At 40.4% G+C, this 12,843-nt stretch overlaps 1 protein-coding gene across 1 annotated transcript in view; it reads left to right on the forward strand.

Moving 5' to 3' along the window:
* The first annotated feature begins 4,400 nt into the window (after nt 1-4,400).
* LOC140480487 (thrombospondin type-1 domain-containing protein 7A-like) overlaps nt 4,401-12,843 on the forward strand; it is a 391,066-nt gene continuing 382,623 nt past the window's right edge. Inside the window, exon 1 of the mRNA XM_072575404.1 lies at nt 4,401-4,560. Coding sequence (XP_072431505.1) covers nt 4,401-4,560 — 160 coding nt within the window. The remainder of the gene's footprint in view (nt 4,561-12,843) is intronic.

Raw genomic sequence — 12,843 nt, forward strand, 5'->3', positions numbered from 1 at the left:
ATTATCATCACCATCTTCAGGTGCAGCTGTGATTGCAGAAGTACATGGCTGTGGTTTATTGTCTTCTGACTGTTTCTTGGGGGTTGGTTTAGATTGCGTGATATGCAGGTACTAGAACATATTAGAAAGGCAAATGATATCTATAAGAGTAATGCAGTACTGCAGGAATTGTACAGGGCTTATACAGGAGATATACAAGAATATTCTTGTCTCAGAGAGACAGCAATGAATGGTCATTAGTTTAATTTTTGAGATGAAGCTGTTCAAGGTATAGTACTGCACCTCTCACATGCTGTGACGGCAACTGACATCATTGTGCGCACAGAACAAAGCATGCAAAACAATCACCTCTGGATTCGCAATATTGCAAGCAGAGGTAAGCATTCTCTAAAATAGCATTCCCTAATTTCCTAGCAATATTATAGGCAACTCGTGCTGCTGAAACACACTTTAAGCAAGATCTACTTGTACCACCATTCTGACTGAGATTCTGTGTGTAAGTACAAGTAGGAGTTTTCCTAGTCATGATGGGTTAGAGCTGCACTACTTGGTGAATTTGTCCACTCAGTGTCATTGCTGGGCTGACAAATACTATTAATGACTGAGAAAATCATAAAATATTATAGTACTTCCTGCAATGACATTTTTTTCTTTCTGTATCTATGTGCCAATATAGCTTGTACTTGATTTTTATCTGCTGGTTGTTTCTTCTCTATTTATTTTATTCAAGAACTTGTTTATAGCCCAATAGTCAAGTGACTGGTCATCCAATCACTTTTTTTCTTTGCTATCAAGGGATCTATTGTGCAATTCTAATATTTTCTGTATGTATGCAAATATAATTGCCTCAGATGTTATACCTTAAAAATATATTAGTAGTATCTCAGGATATATCTCACGATTACATTAATACTATTTCAATGTTTCCATGCACCTTGCACTGCTCTGTAATGCATCTTGGGAGATTTTATCCTTTAACAACATGGTAACAGCAAAACTTGTTTTGTTCTTCAGAGGAAACATTTCCTCATGATTTGCAGACCGAAAAAAAGGTAACAGTTCTCCACAGGAGACTTATGTATGCGATAATCATTGCTGTTAAATGTGGCTAAAGAAAAAATATCATACAGTTTATGTGCCATAATATCAACGCTATGACTTTGCTTTCTCATTAATCTATGTCGGTGTCATTGAGACAAAGTATTATCTATCAGATCTCATCTTAGCCTACTATTCTCCAAGGAAAATAACCTCAACTTCTCCAATTTATCCTGATGTTTCTCATTCCTGGAACCATTCTAGTAAACTTCTTGTCCTCTCTCTCTAATATATTCACATCCTTACTATAATGTGGCACCCAAGGCTGTAATCAGTACTCTAGCTGTACTCTAACAAGTGTCTTATACAAGCTCAGCATCAACTTCCTGGTTTTTGATTCTATGCCCCTATTAATGAATTGTAAAATGCTGTATGCTTTATTAACTGACCTCTCTATCTCTGTGGCCAACCTTAGTGACTTGTGCATGAATACACCCAGGTTTCTCTTGTCCTACACATCTTTTAGAATATTATCCATTATTTTTTACTGCCTATGTTCTCTGTATAAAATATATTACCTCACATTTCTCTGCAATGAACTTCATCTTTTTTAAAAAATTAATTCAGAGGATGTGGGCTTTGCTGGTTGGGCCAGTATTTACTGCTCATCCTCATTGCCCAGAGGTAGTCTGGAGTCAACCACATTGCAGTGGGTCTGGAGTCACCAGTAGACCAGACCAGGTAAAGACAACAGATTTCCTTCCTTAAAGGACATTAGTGAATCAGATGGGTTTTTTCTGAAAACCAGCAATGGTTTCATGGACATCATTTGACTTTTAATTCTAGTTTTTAAAAAAATTGAATTTAAGTTCCATTATCTGCCACAGTGGGATTAGGAACCTGGGTTCCCAGAACTTTACCTGGGTCTGTGGATTAATAGGCTAGTAATAATACCACTAGGCCATTGCCTCCCCCATTTACACTCCCAATCGACTAAATTGTCCATATCTTTTTGAAATTCTGGACTGCTCTGCTCACAATTTACAATGCTCCCAAATTCTTTATCTCATTCAGGTGATTTTGAAATTGCTCCTTGCATGTCACGATCCAGATAATTTAGATCAGGAAAAGCAAAGGTCTCAGTATGAACTGAGGGGGGCCTAGTTCCACCAATTTGAAAAATATTCATTAACTATTATTTTCTGAAACCTATCCCTCAGCTAATTTTGTATCCATATTGTTACTGCTGTTTTCACTCCATAGCTATGACTTTCCTCACCAGTCTGTTCTATGGCATCGTATGAAACACCATTCAGAAGTTCATGTAAACTACACAATAGCCTTGCAAAATCAACCCTCTCTGTTACCTCTTCAAAAGCTCCAAGGTTCACCATTCCATACCAGCTCTTCCAAATTAAACAATAAAGAGTGATTTATTATTTGATTATGTTTCAGGGCATAGTACTGTTGAAAAACACATGCTTAGGACCAATCAGTTTTTTTTCAAAAACACAATCACCTGATAGTTGAGTTCAGTGCTGGTACAGATTTCGCCTTCGCACAGTTTGACGTTTGAACATTGACATCTTGTCAGTACATAACTGACAAAATCCTGTATCAGAGGGATAACCACGCTGAAATTGTGACAATATTGATAGCAATCACCTATACATTGGAGCTTGTATTAGTCCTCTCATCCAACCTCCGCTCTTCAATCCTAAACCCTCCCTACTTCGATTCCGTCAACTTGATTCCTTTTTTGTTGTTTTGATGTCATTCCCATTACTGACATCACTGCAATATTCTTTTTAAGTCATCGGTTAAACAACAAATATCTGCCAACGTACCTTGCTAACCATTAGGTTTGTGAATTAATGTCAATTGTTCTTTTTCTGAAAAATGCTGACAGGTTATTTCCTGTTCTTCAAACTACTTCTTGTCTGACGTTGTTTCCACCTATTTTTACCATAACGGTTTTGTATAACTGCATTAAACTGACTGTGTAAGGTGAACAAACGGACTTCACTGTGTAACACAAGTCCATTCACTTCATTTATTTTATGGCAGAAGTTCAGTTCACACAAAGCCTTATAGCAGTTGCAGAACTCCAATTATACACATCCATAAACTGGCTGACACAGAGCTTTTTTAATTTAAGCGAGTCTCCCTGATCAAAAATGGTTACAGTCATGTATCAAGCACATCACTAAATCCAATTCACTTTATCTTGAAAGTGTTTTAATCTACAACGTTGCAACACATAAAGCTATAATATAATGCTGCAGCCGTTTCTGATACACATTTTTGTTGTAGTGCACAGCCGGGGTTGAGCTTTTCAAAAGCTGCAAAGCTGCCAGGGCTTTCGCTTTGTTTTCACTTTCTCTATCTGGGGGTTCATAAAATCAACAGCAATATCGAATCTCCTCTATCGAATGATAATCTTTCGATGCTTGTTTTCTGACAGTCGACAAAAAGTCATTCACACTTGTTTATCAGGGGTGATAACAAGGGACAGGGTGGCAAGCTTTCCGAGCCTCTTAATTCCCTCTTCGAGGTGAAAAGTGGTAGATAAACAAAAGGGAATTCGTAAGCACTCATTGCTAATTTGCTGTGGCGCTAGAATATTTAAATAGATGGTGGGTGGGAATTATTTGATAGACGCCTTTTAATCTAATGTATTTGAAAAGGACGAATCCAGGGAGTATTTTATTTTATAAAAATACAAAATGCAAACCTCCAGGGGACTGGTGACTGAGATCCTCCCCTCCCGCCCACTCCCTCGCACCTACCCAGCTCTGAGTGGTTTCATCACTTGACTTTCTGGTTGCTGTAAGATGCAGGTGCAGACACGCATATGCTGGTGTGCTTTTTCCACATGGTTCTGGGTGCAGACAGCAGTGCTATGCAGCATATCTAGGCAGTGGCATTACAGCATTTGTTTCTTTCTCTCTGTGCAGCTGGTGTGAATGACTTGCTGCCGCCTCCAAGACCCTGCATGACCCGCTGTATCAGCCGGAACTCCTAGTGGACAGCTGCTCTCCTCAACTGAGTGAATCCTGTCGCTTGTCACCGACTCGGGAAGTGAGGAAACGGTTGCAGCACGACTCATTATTGTATTACATATATATATTTTACACACACGCACACACACTTCTTTTCTCTCTGATGCCTGGCATCTTCTCCACGTTCGTCCAATCAAGATATCTGGAGACAGACTTCCTGCATCGTACATGAGACGGTTTCTCGGCAATAATATTTAAAGAGAAAACAAAAAGAAATCTCTCATAACAAGGCAAGGGTTTTTAATATCCTTTGTCTTCCGAGCTGGAGTCACGCTGAAACAGCCTGGTGATTCTGGAGCAATGAGACTGGGGAGGAAAATCACCGCTTCACTCAGATGTTCAAGGAACTGTGCTGTTTCAGCACAGTGGATTGGTGTGGTGTTAACCCTGGTGTTTGGGATCCGGAATGTGAAGGCAGAAGCTGACGAGGAGTTTCAATCTGTGTATGTGTGGAAACCAGGTAGGGCCAAAATAATCAAGGCTCTCAATTATTTTCAACCAGATGATGTTTTAAATGTTGGGGGCTCAGTAGTGTGCTGTCCACCCCCCTATACTGGAGTAGTACCCCCCCCCCCCCCCACCCCCAAGTACTTCAGTCTTTTATTATGGGACGAGACGATGTATGTGGAGTAGGATTGTCTCTAGATAAGTTTGTTTCTGTCCTGTCGGATACTCATTTCCAACACCATCACCGAGCTGACAGTAAGAGCGGGAGGGCGGGATGCTTCGGCATCATCTCCAGAGCGAGGGAACACCCCTATTCTGTGACTGTGGAGCAAGTGAATGCTCCAACCAGCAGCTCAACGGAGTGCGAGAGAGAAAAAAAATCACTCAGACACGGAACAGAAGCGGCGGTGATCGTTAGTGGGATTTATTATCGGAGCCCCACAGTGTTAGGAGAATCCACTCGATCAGTGAAAGTCTCTCTTGTAAGCCAGCTAGAGAATGAATTATTTGAACATTTGCACAAGAGGATGTGTTGAGTTAACGTGCCCGAGTTGAGGGATCCTTACATCAGACAAATAATAATCTGGTAGTTTAGATTTATAACAGTGGCATGAAACATCTCTCACCTTGGTCCAGTGTGAGTTCAGGAGAGTATGAATGGGATAGTCTTCAGATAATGTAATCGAGGAGCTCAATCTCTAATCAAATCCTGACGCACTGAAGACAAAGGAATAACATTTGCAGAGATTTCCCCCAACCTCTTCACGCTGTAACTTTGGCGGAAATTCTGGCAAAATGGCGTAAACACAGGCAGAGCTCACAGGGAAATGTTATCTCACATGGAACAGTGCTTAGTCGATAGCCTAACAGTGCTCTCTCTGGGCGCTGGGGCGAACATGCTGTTCAGTTCATTTAACATTGAAAGACCGCTTCTCAGTGGTCAACCTATCCGGCAACACAGCAGAGGTCTGTCAACTTCACAGAGAGACACCAAGACTAGTACTGTCATGCAATGGCACCCTAAGGGTAAATTCATCAATCTCACATACGCCAGTTCGTGGCCAGTGCACGTTGGGGGTCTTACCTCTTTCCCATTCTCATTTGAAGGATAATTACCTCCCCCAGTGCCTGGTCAGTGAATTCTGTAACAGGACGTGGAAATGGCAGTTAGAGTATAGAACATTACAGTACAGTATAGGCCTTTTGGCCCTCGATGTTGCACCGACCTGTGGAACCAATCTAAAGCCTGTCTATTCCATTTTCATACATATGTTTACCCAATAACCATTTAAATGCCCTTAAAGTTGGCGAATCCACTACAGTTGTGGGGAGGGAATTCCACGACCCTACTATTTTCTCAGTAAAGAAACCACTTCTCACATCTGTCCTCTATCTATCACCCCTCAATTTAAAGCTATGTCCCCTCGTGCTAGCCATCACCATCCGAGGAAAAAAGCCGTCACTGTCCACCCTATCTAACCCTATGATTCAAAGTTTGGGAAAAGATTTGTAGCTCGGGTGCTCGTTGTTGTGGTTCTGTTCGCCGAGCTGGGAATTTGTCTTGCAGGTGGAAGGATTCGATTCTTTCGGCATTCATGCAGGAACCGGAGTTGTTCGTATGTGGCGCTTAGGAGGTTGGCACAGGATTCCCATTTCCTGGCTTGTCTTAGCGTCTCTCGCCCATAGGTGTTCAAGACAAATTCCCAGCTCGGCAAACAGAACCACAACAACCCTATGATTATCTTGTATGCCTCTATTAAGTCACCTCTTAACCTTCTTTTCTCTAATGAAAACAGCTTCAAATCCCTCAGCCTTTCCTCGTAAGACATTCCCTCCATACCAGGCAACATCCCAGTAAATCACCTCTGAACCCTTTCCAAAGCTTCCACATCCTTCCTATAATGCAATACTCCAAATGCAGCTGCACCAGAGTTTTGTGCAGCTTTGCACAGCTACATTTCCACTTTGTAATTTCCTCCTTATTGGATACTGACACAGTATCTCAAATTTTATGTGCATTAGTCATACATATGATAACCATTAAACATTGATAATTCCTTACACAGTGAACAAAAAATTCCTACTTACATACAGTGCAGACTGTTCAATTTATAATGAGACTGATAATATGAAGCTGAAAACAGAGTATAGTTTGCCAAGAGTTCAACAAGAGTCTGATGCTGTATTTTATCTCTTGCTGTCATCAAGCCAGAACAAAATCCCACATAGTTTGTGCTAAACACAAAGTTCTTCAAATATGACATATCTTTCTAACTTGATACAAATCACTGTGCTTTAACTCAGTAGGTGGTCATAGCATTGCTACTTTCCCAATTACTTTGAGTCAATCTTTTAAAGGTGGATTTGATTGCTGGAAACTAAACTTGAACTAATGGATGTTAAAGGTGAGGCTTTGATATTAAAGCTTGATTTCAGCAAGTAAAAATTGGGAAGTCCCAATTTAAATTGGAATTTCAGACACCAGTATATTAATCCTTGCTACTTTTCGCAAAATTGCTGTCAGATTTCAATATTCCTCATTCAGTACGAAATATCACGAAGTATGCCTCTTAACCAAGAGATGACAAATAAGCAATAAATAAACATTAAATTCTGTGTGACTGTGGCATTAAATGGAAAGTGGTATGAGTAGGTATTATGGTGTTCAAAAGTGGTATGTAACTATAGCAGGTCACCACTTGCCCAACCTACATTTTGCTGGAATTGAGAGTGGTGCACCAAGCCAATGATGAACATAAAAACGGAAAGTGCTGGAAAAGCTCAGCAGGTCAGGCAGCCTCTGTGAAGAGAAATCAAGGTTAACATTTCAGGTCCAGTAGCCCTTCCTCAGAACATATGATGGAAATATCTCATCTGCATTTGTTCTACCTGTTGCATCCTAGTAACACTGGACTCGTGGAATGTTCCTATACTAGTGGCATCCAGACCACAAAATGCCTCCGGTTTGGGAAATGAATGGAGATGAATTAAAAATTGAAGAGGTGGCATTAGCAAAGTTAGTAAAACAAAGAGGTTAAGAATCAAAACAGCCTACTTAATTTCAATATCATGTCCAGCCACCCATTTCTTAGCAAGTTGCTGTAGCAGTATGCCTCCTCTCATTTGAGCTGTACATTCATATACAGTATTTACATATATACACATACAAATTGCTCAATATCTTCAACATTCAGCAATTGTATCAGGACACCAACATCTGCAAGTTCCCTTCCATGCCATACACCACCAATTTGCCACTCTTAACTGGGTCAAAATCCTGGAACTGCCTTCCAAACAGCAAGGACTTGAAGTGGTTCAAAGTCGAGAGTGTGGTGCTGGAAAAGTACAGCAAGTCAGGTGGCATCCAAGGAGAAGGAGAATTGACCTTTCGGGCATAAGCTATCTATCAGGAATTCCTGATGAAGGGCTTATGCCCGAAACGTCGATTCTGCTGCTCCTTGAATGCTGCCTGACCTGCTATGCTTTTCCAGCACCAAACTCTTGACTCTGATCTCCAGCATCTGCAGACCTCACTTCCTCCCTGTAATGGTTCAGAAGGTAGTTCACCACCACATTCACCCCAGAACAGTTTGGGTGGGTAATAAATGAAGGCCTAGCTAGCGATACCCATATTTCATGAATGATTTTAAGCAAACCTATGTGTCATGGATTTAATTTATAATACTCCTGTAGAGGTTAGATCCAGTTGATGATAGGTTAACTTGCAAAGATATTGCCTTTATTAACTTGAGAAGGTTAGCTAGAATCATTTTAGTTGTGTCTCCAGATAGAACAATCAGCATGCAAAAATAAAATTCTACCGATGTCTCAAATCTCAGTATGAAATCTGAAAACCTGAAATTGGTTGCTCAGGAGACAACTGTGGAAAAATGGCAGACAATGTTTTAGGAACTCAAACACTTTCACAGATCTAAGAAGGCTCTCAAGGGCTCGAACATTGGCTGTTTTTTGAATATTGTGTAACCTTATTATTTCCATATTTTTCTGTGTATTGATACTAGCTTTGCATTCGTGGATCTCAGATGCATTGCTGCTAAACATGTATTATTATTACTATTATTATTATTATTTATATATGTTATTTATTGTTAACAAACTTAAAATGTTCCAATAGAGTCCACATTAAAAGCATGTAAATTAATTTAAGCCAGTAAATTGGCAGCTTAGAAGGATAATTCCCAATATTTAGAGAATGGTTGAAGAATTGTGTTTTACCTTGTCAGCCTGGGGTCAATACGAGTCTGTAAAAGTCAGGTAAAGAAAATTCAAGCTGAGGTAGTAGTCTGTCTAGCTCAGAAGAAACAACCACCTGATTGGTTAATTTAAGTGTCGATACCTTAACAGTGGATTTGGCTGGAATAGTGACGGAAGTTGCATGGTTTTTATTTATATCATTTATAATTGGACTTTATCTCACTGGATTGCTTTTACCCATTGTAATAGTAGAGGAGTGCATAGGGCGTCGCAGGGAGAAATCACTGTATCCAATGCACATACTGGATTCCTCTGAGCGGGACACATTACCATTCAAATATTGTAAAGTTACTTTATGCATCACTGGTGTTATGAAGTAATCTTACAGGGGTGATGGGTGATGCTGAACTCAAGACAATATCTAGCAGAGATCTTTGGCACGACCTTCCAAACCCTTGACCCCAACCACTGAGAAATACAACTGTAGCAAATACATAGGAAGACCATCGCCTACAAGTTCATCTCCAAACCACAAGTCATCCTGATTTAGAAATATGATATATTCATTCACTGCTGCTGATTTCCTGACTATCAACACACTAGGTTCACTTACACCACAAGTACTACAGCATTCAAGAAAGTAGCTTGCTGCCTTCTCAAGGACAGTTAGGGAGAGGACAATAAATATTGGCCTAGACAATGATGCTCATATCCTATGAATGAATTAAAAACAAAAGACCTCTAAACTTTGCCAGAGAATAAACCTCGGAATCTAGGTTAGAATCAGTGACACACCCATGAACAAGCTTCAGTTACCATATTGTAAGGAAGCTTCCTCTGGAACCTCCCAACCATTTTCTTTGCAGCGTCAGGCATCTGGTGTTTTAAATAACAACACAGAGGCCGGTATCTTGTCACTAAGCCATCCCAGATTCTGACGTATTTTCAATGCTTGACGGAGAAGGAGAATCCTCAAGTTCCGGAACAGTCGGAAAGGCTATGGAGAGCCAGGCATGTTTTGTTCCTGCACTGTCTGAGAGTTTGCAGCTTTCATATGGCCCATGTGCTTGTTCAAGACTGTTGCACCGACCTAAACTTCATATGTCACTGGACCTGACCTCGCGTCAAACATGTCTCTTACCCATGCAAGGCCATTCCGGTGGTTCCTTCACCAAACTTCATCCCCTGAAGTAAACTCTCTCACTCAGTGGAGGCTTGTATCCTGCATTACCATTCCAGATGCTGTTTCTCCTTCCCCTCACCAGGTCAAGGAGGATCAGATTTAACCCGACGCGCAGTCTTCTCTCCATTAGCAACTCTGCTGGAACTATCACTGTAGTTACATGAGGAATGGTCCTATAATCAAATAGGAACCAGGGCCGTTTGATATTTAGTGACGCTGTAGGCTGTTTCTTTAAACCTGCGTTCAAAGTTTGGACTGCTCCTTTTGCCAGGGAGAAAGTGTGGACTGCAGATGCCGGAGACTGGAATCAAAAAGTGTGGCGCTGGAAAAGCACAACCAGTCAGGCAGCATCCGAGGAGCAGAAGAGTCGATGTTACAAGCATAAGCTCTTGATCAGGAATGCTCCTTTTGCCAGACAATTGGAAAGAGTACTACAAAAGATGCATGCAGTTTTTCTAACGTCATCTCCATGTTTGACAAATGAACTCTGTGCATGTCCAATTGCTTTGATTTGGCATCCACATTGACTAAGAACATTGACCTCATGAAAGGACCTGCATATTCAACGTGTAACTGAGTCTAGAGCTTACTTGGCCATACCCACGAATGTAGGGGAGTTGCTGGTGGTACCTTTTGTGCTTGTTGGTACTCTGGGCACTGCCCCAACCAATGTAGCTATGTCTGTATCCAATCCTGGCCATCAGACATAACTTCTCACCACCATCTTCATTTTGGAAACCCTGAATGACCCTGGTCAAGTTCAGCCAGTATTCGGTTCGGAGAAAGTGAGGGCTGCAGATGCTGGAGATCAGAGTTGAAAAGTGTGGTGCCGGAAAAGCACAGCACATCAGGCAGCATCTGAGGAGCAGGAGAGTTGACGTTTTGAGCATGAGCTCTCCATCAGAAATGCACCTTTCCCCTGATGAAGAGCTCATGTTCGAAACATCAACTCTCCTGTTGTGCTTTTCCAGCACCACACTTTTCGACAGCCAGTATTCGATGGCAACCTTTGTTTGGGACAATCACTCTTGCTCTCATCCTCTGTTATGATCTGGCCTTTCTGTATCCCAAAACGTTTCAAATCTGGTTGTGACAGTCCTTTGGTTTTCCCATCAACATCAGCTGCTTCAGATTTGCTAGGCTGGAGCTTTCTGCATACAACCTATCCATCCATATTTCAATTCTGGTCCTTATTTGGTCAAATTTTGGTACTTCCAAAATAATCTATTGTCTTGTTTGGCTTGTTGCTTGAGATAATGTTTATCTCCCTGGGTGGAGATTGCTGTTGCACTGGTCAAAAATTGGCCATGAACTATTTTCTGAATGTTTCTGTTTATTCTGGTTGACATATGAAACCATGTAACTTACAGAGGCCAGAAAATCAAGGAAAAGAATGTTATTTTCACTAAATTTGAATCAATAAAATATAATCGAGTTGAACAATAAATATATTTTATTTGCTATCTGGTGACAATGACTTCCTTCAGCCAATATTCAAGCAGTGATAGATTTTACACATACTATTCCTACCTTATCAGAGCAAAGTATAATCTGCTGAATGAAGCATTGCATGCTACAGAATTGATGATCTGCTAGACTGAGAGTAGTTCCATTTTGACTTGGATTGAATCATTTTGCAACTAGGTGGAACACTTACCATAGAAGAGGTAATCTCAGGAAATTTTATTTTGTATTTTCATTTGAATGCTGAAAAGAAAATAAAGCATATATCCTGTCCTTTCATACTTCCGGTTTATTGGTGGAATCTATATACAAGGAGATTTCAGAAATTTGCATAACTTACAGTATTCATTGTGGTGAGAGATGTCATTGTTAAGGAAGACAAATTGTCTCCACCTTTTGCTTTCTGCATATTCCAGAACAGTTTAGATGCTCCATCTGTTTTTTTCCCCAAAATATTCCATGATCTTAATTTCTGAGGTATTTCTTGATCTCATTTCATTCGCCTGATATATTAATTTTCTCTTCTTGGGTCTCACTGAGTGAAACTGGCAATTTTTGGACAATTTTTGAGCTAAGAACTCAACCTTACTCAGAATAAGGTTTAGATTGCCTAATACACTGCAGTTAGCATCCCTGCAAGAATTTAAGAGATTGTCAACCATCAAGCTTCAAAGGGAATGTTGCATTATCACCTCTTGAGGTTTGTGGCCCCCTTCCTCTATCTTATTTATGTATTTGTCCTTAGATATCTGAAAGTTTTGAGTGCAAGTTTAGGGTATTTTCTAATTCACCTATTCAGGGATGTTGTTACATATCTTTAGAAGCAAGTGAGACTTGAATATGGTTAAAATCAGGACTACTGAATAAGGTTCCATGTCTATGCCAATGTTATGCAGTTCCAGTACCTCTCTCACATTGCACCATACCGAGCATACCTCATTACATATATGTTGTCAGATTGCTTGTCTGAATTCCAGTATAGTCATTATTTTCACCAATTGAACATTTGGAAGGTAACAGCCATTGTGTTTGAAGCCTGTTACATTCTCATTACCTTAATATTGCTTGCATTCGTATTCTGCTCAGGTTGAATCAGAAAGTTTGTCACATCAGCATCTAACACAACACCAAGATGTGCCTTCAATCCAACGTCACTTCGTAACACCATGTGTCTCCACTTCTGAATCAGTTCATTTGCTGTTGAAAGCATCTCTCAAGCTTTGATCCATTCCAGGTGTAATGACTCCAATTCCATCCTGGCTGCCCTCTCATCATCTAAGCTTTTTAAACTTTTGCTGATTCCACATTTATTGCCAATAGGCTATCTCACTTTGGGACCAACCCATCCAATTTCCTTGTCTTTGCTTCATTCCCCTAAATGTTTCTTTTAAAATTTTGAATTTTATATTTATGAATACACTTTTATGAATTCAC

This window comes from Chiloscyllium punctatum, chromosome 8 (assembly GCF_047496795.1).
Source record: "Chiloscyllium punctatum isolate Juve2018m chromosome 8, sChiPun1.3, whole genome shotgun sequence".
NCBI classification, from domain to species: Eukaryota; Metazoa; Chordata; class Chondrichthyes; order Orectolobiformes; family Hemiscylliidae; genus Chiloscyllium; species Chiloscyllium punctatum.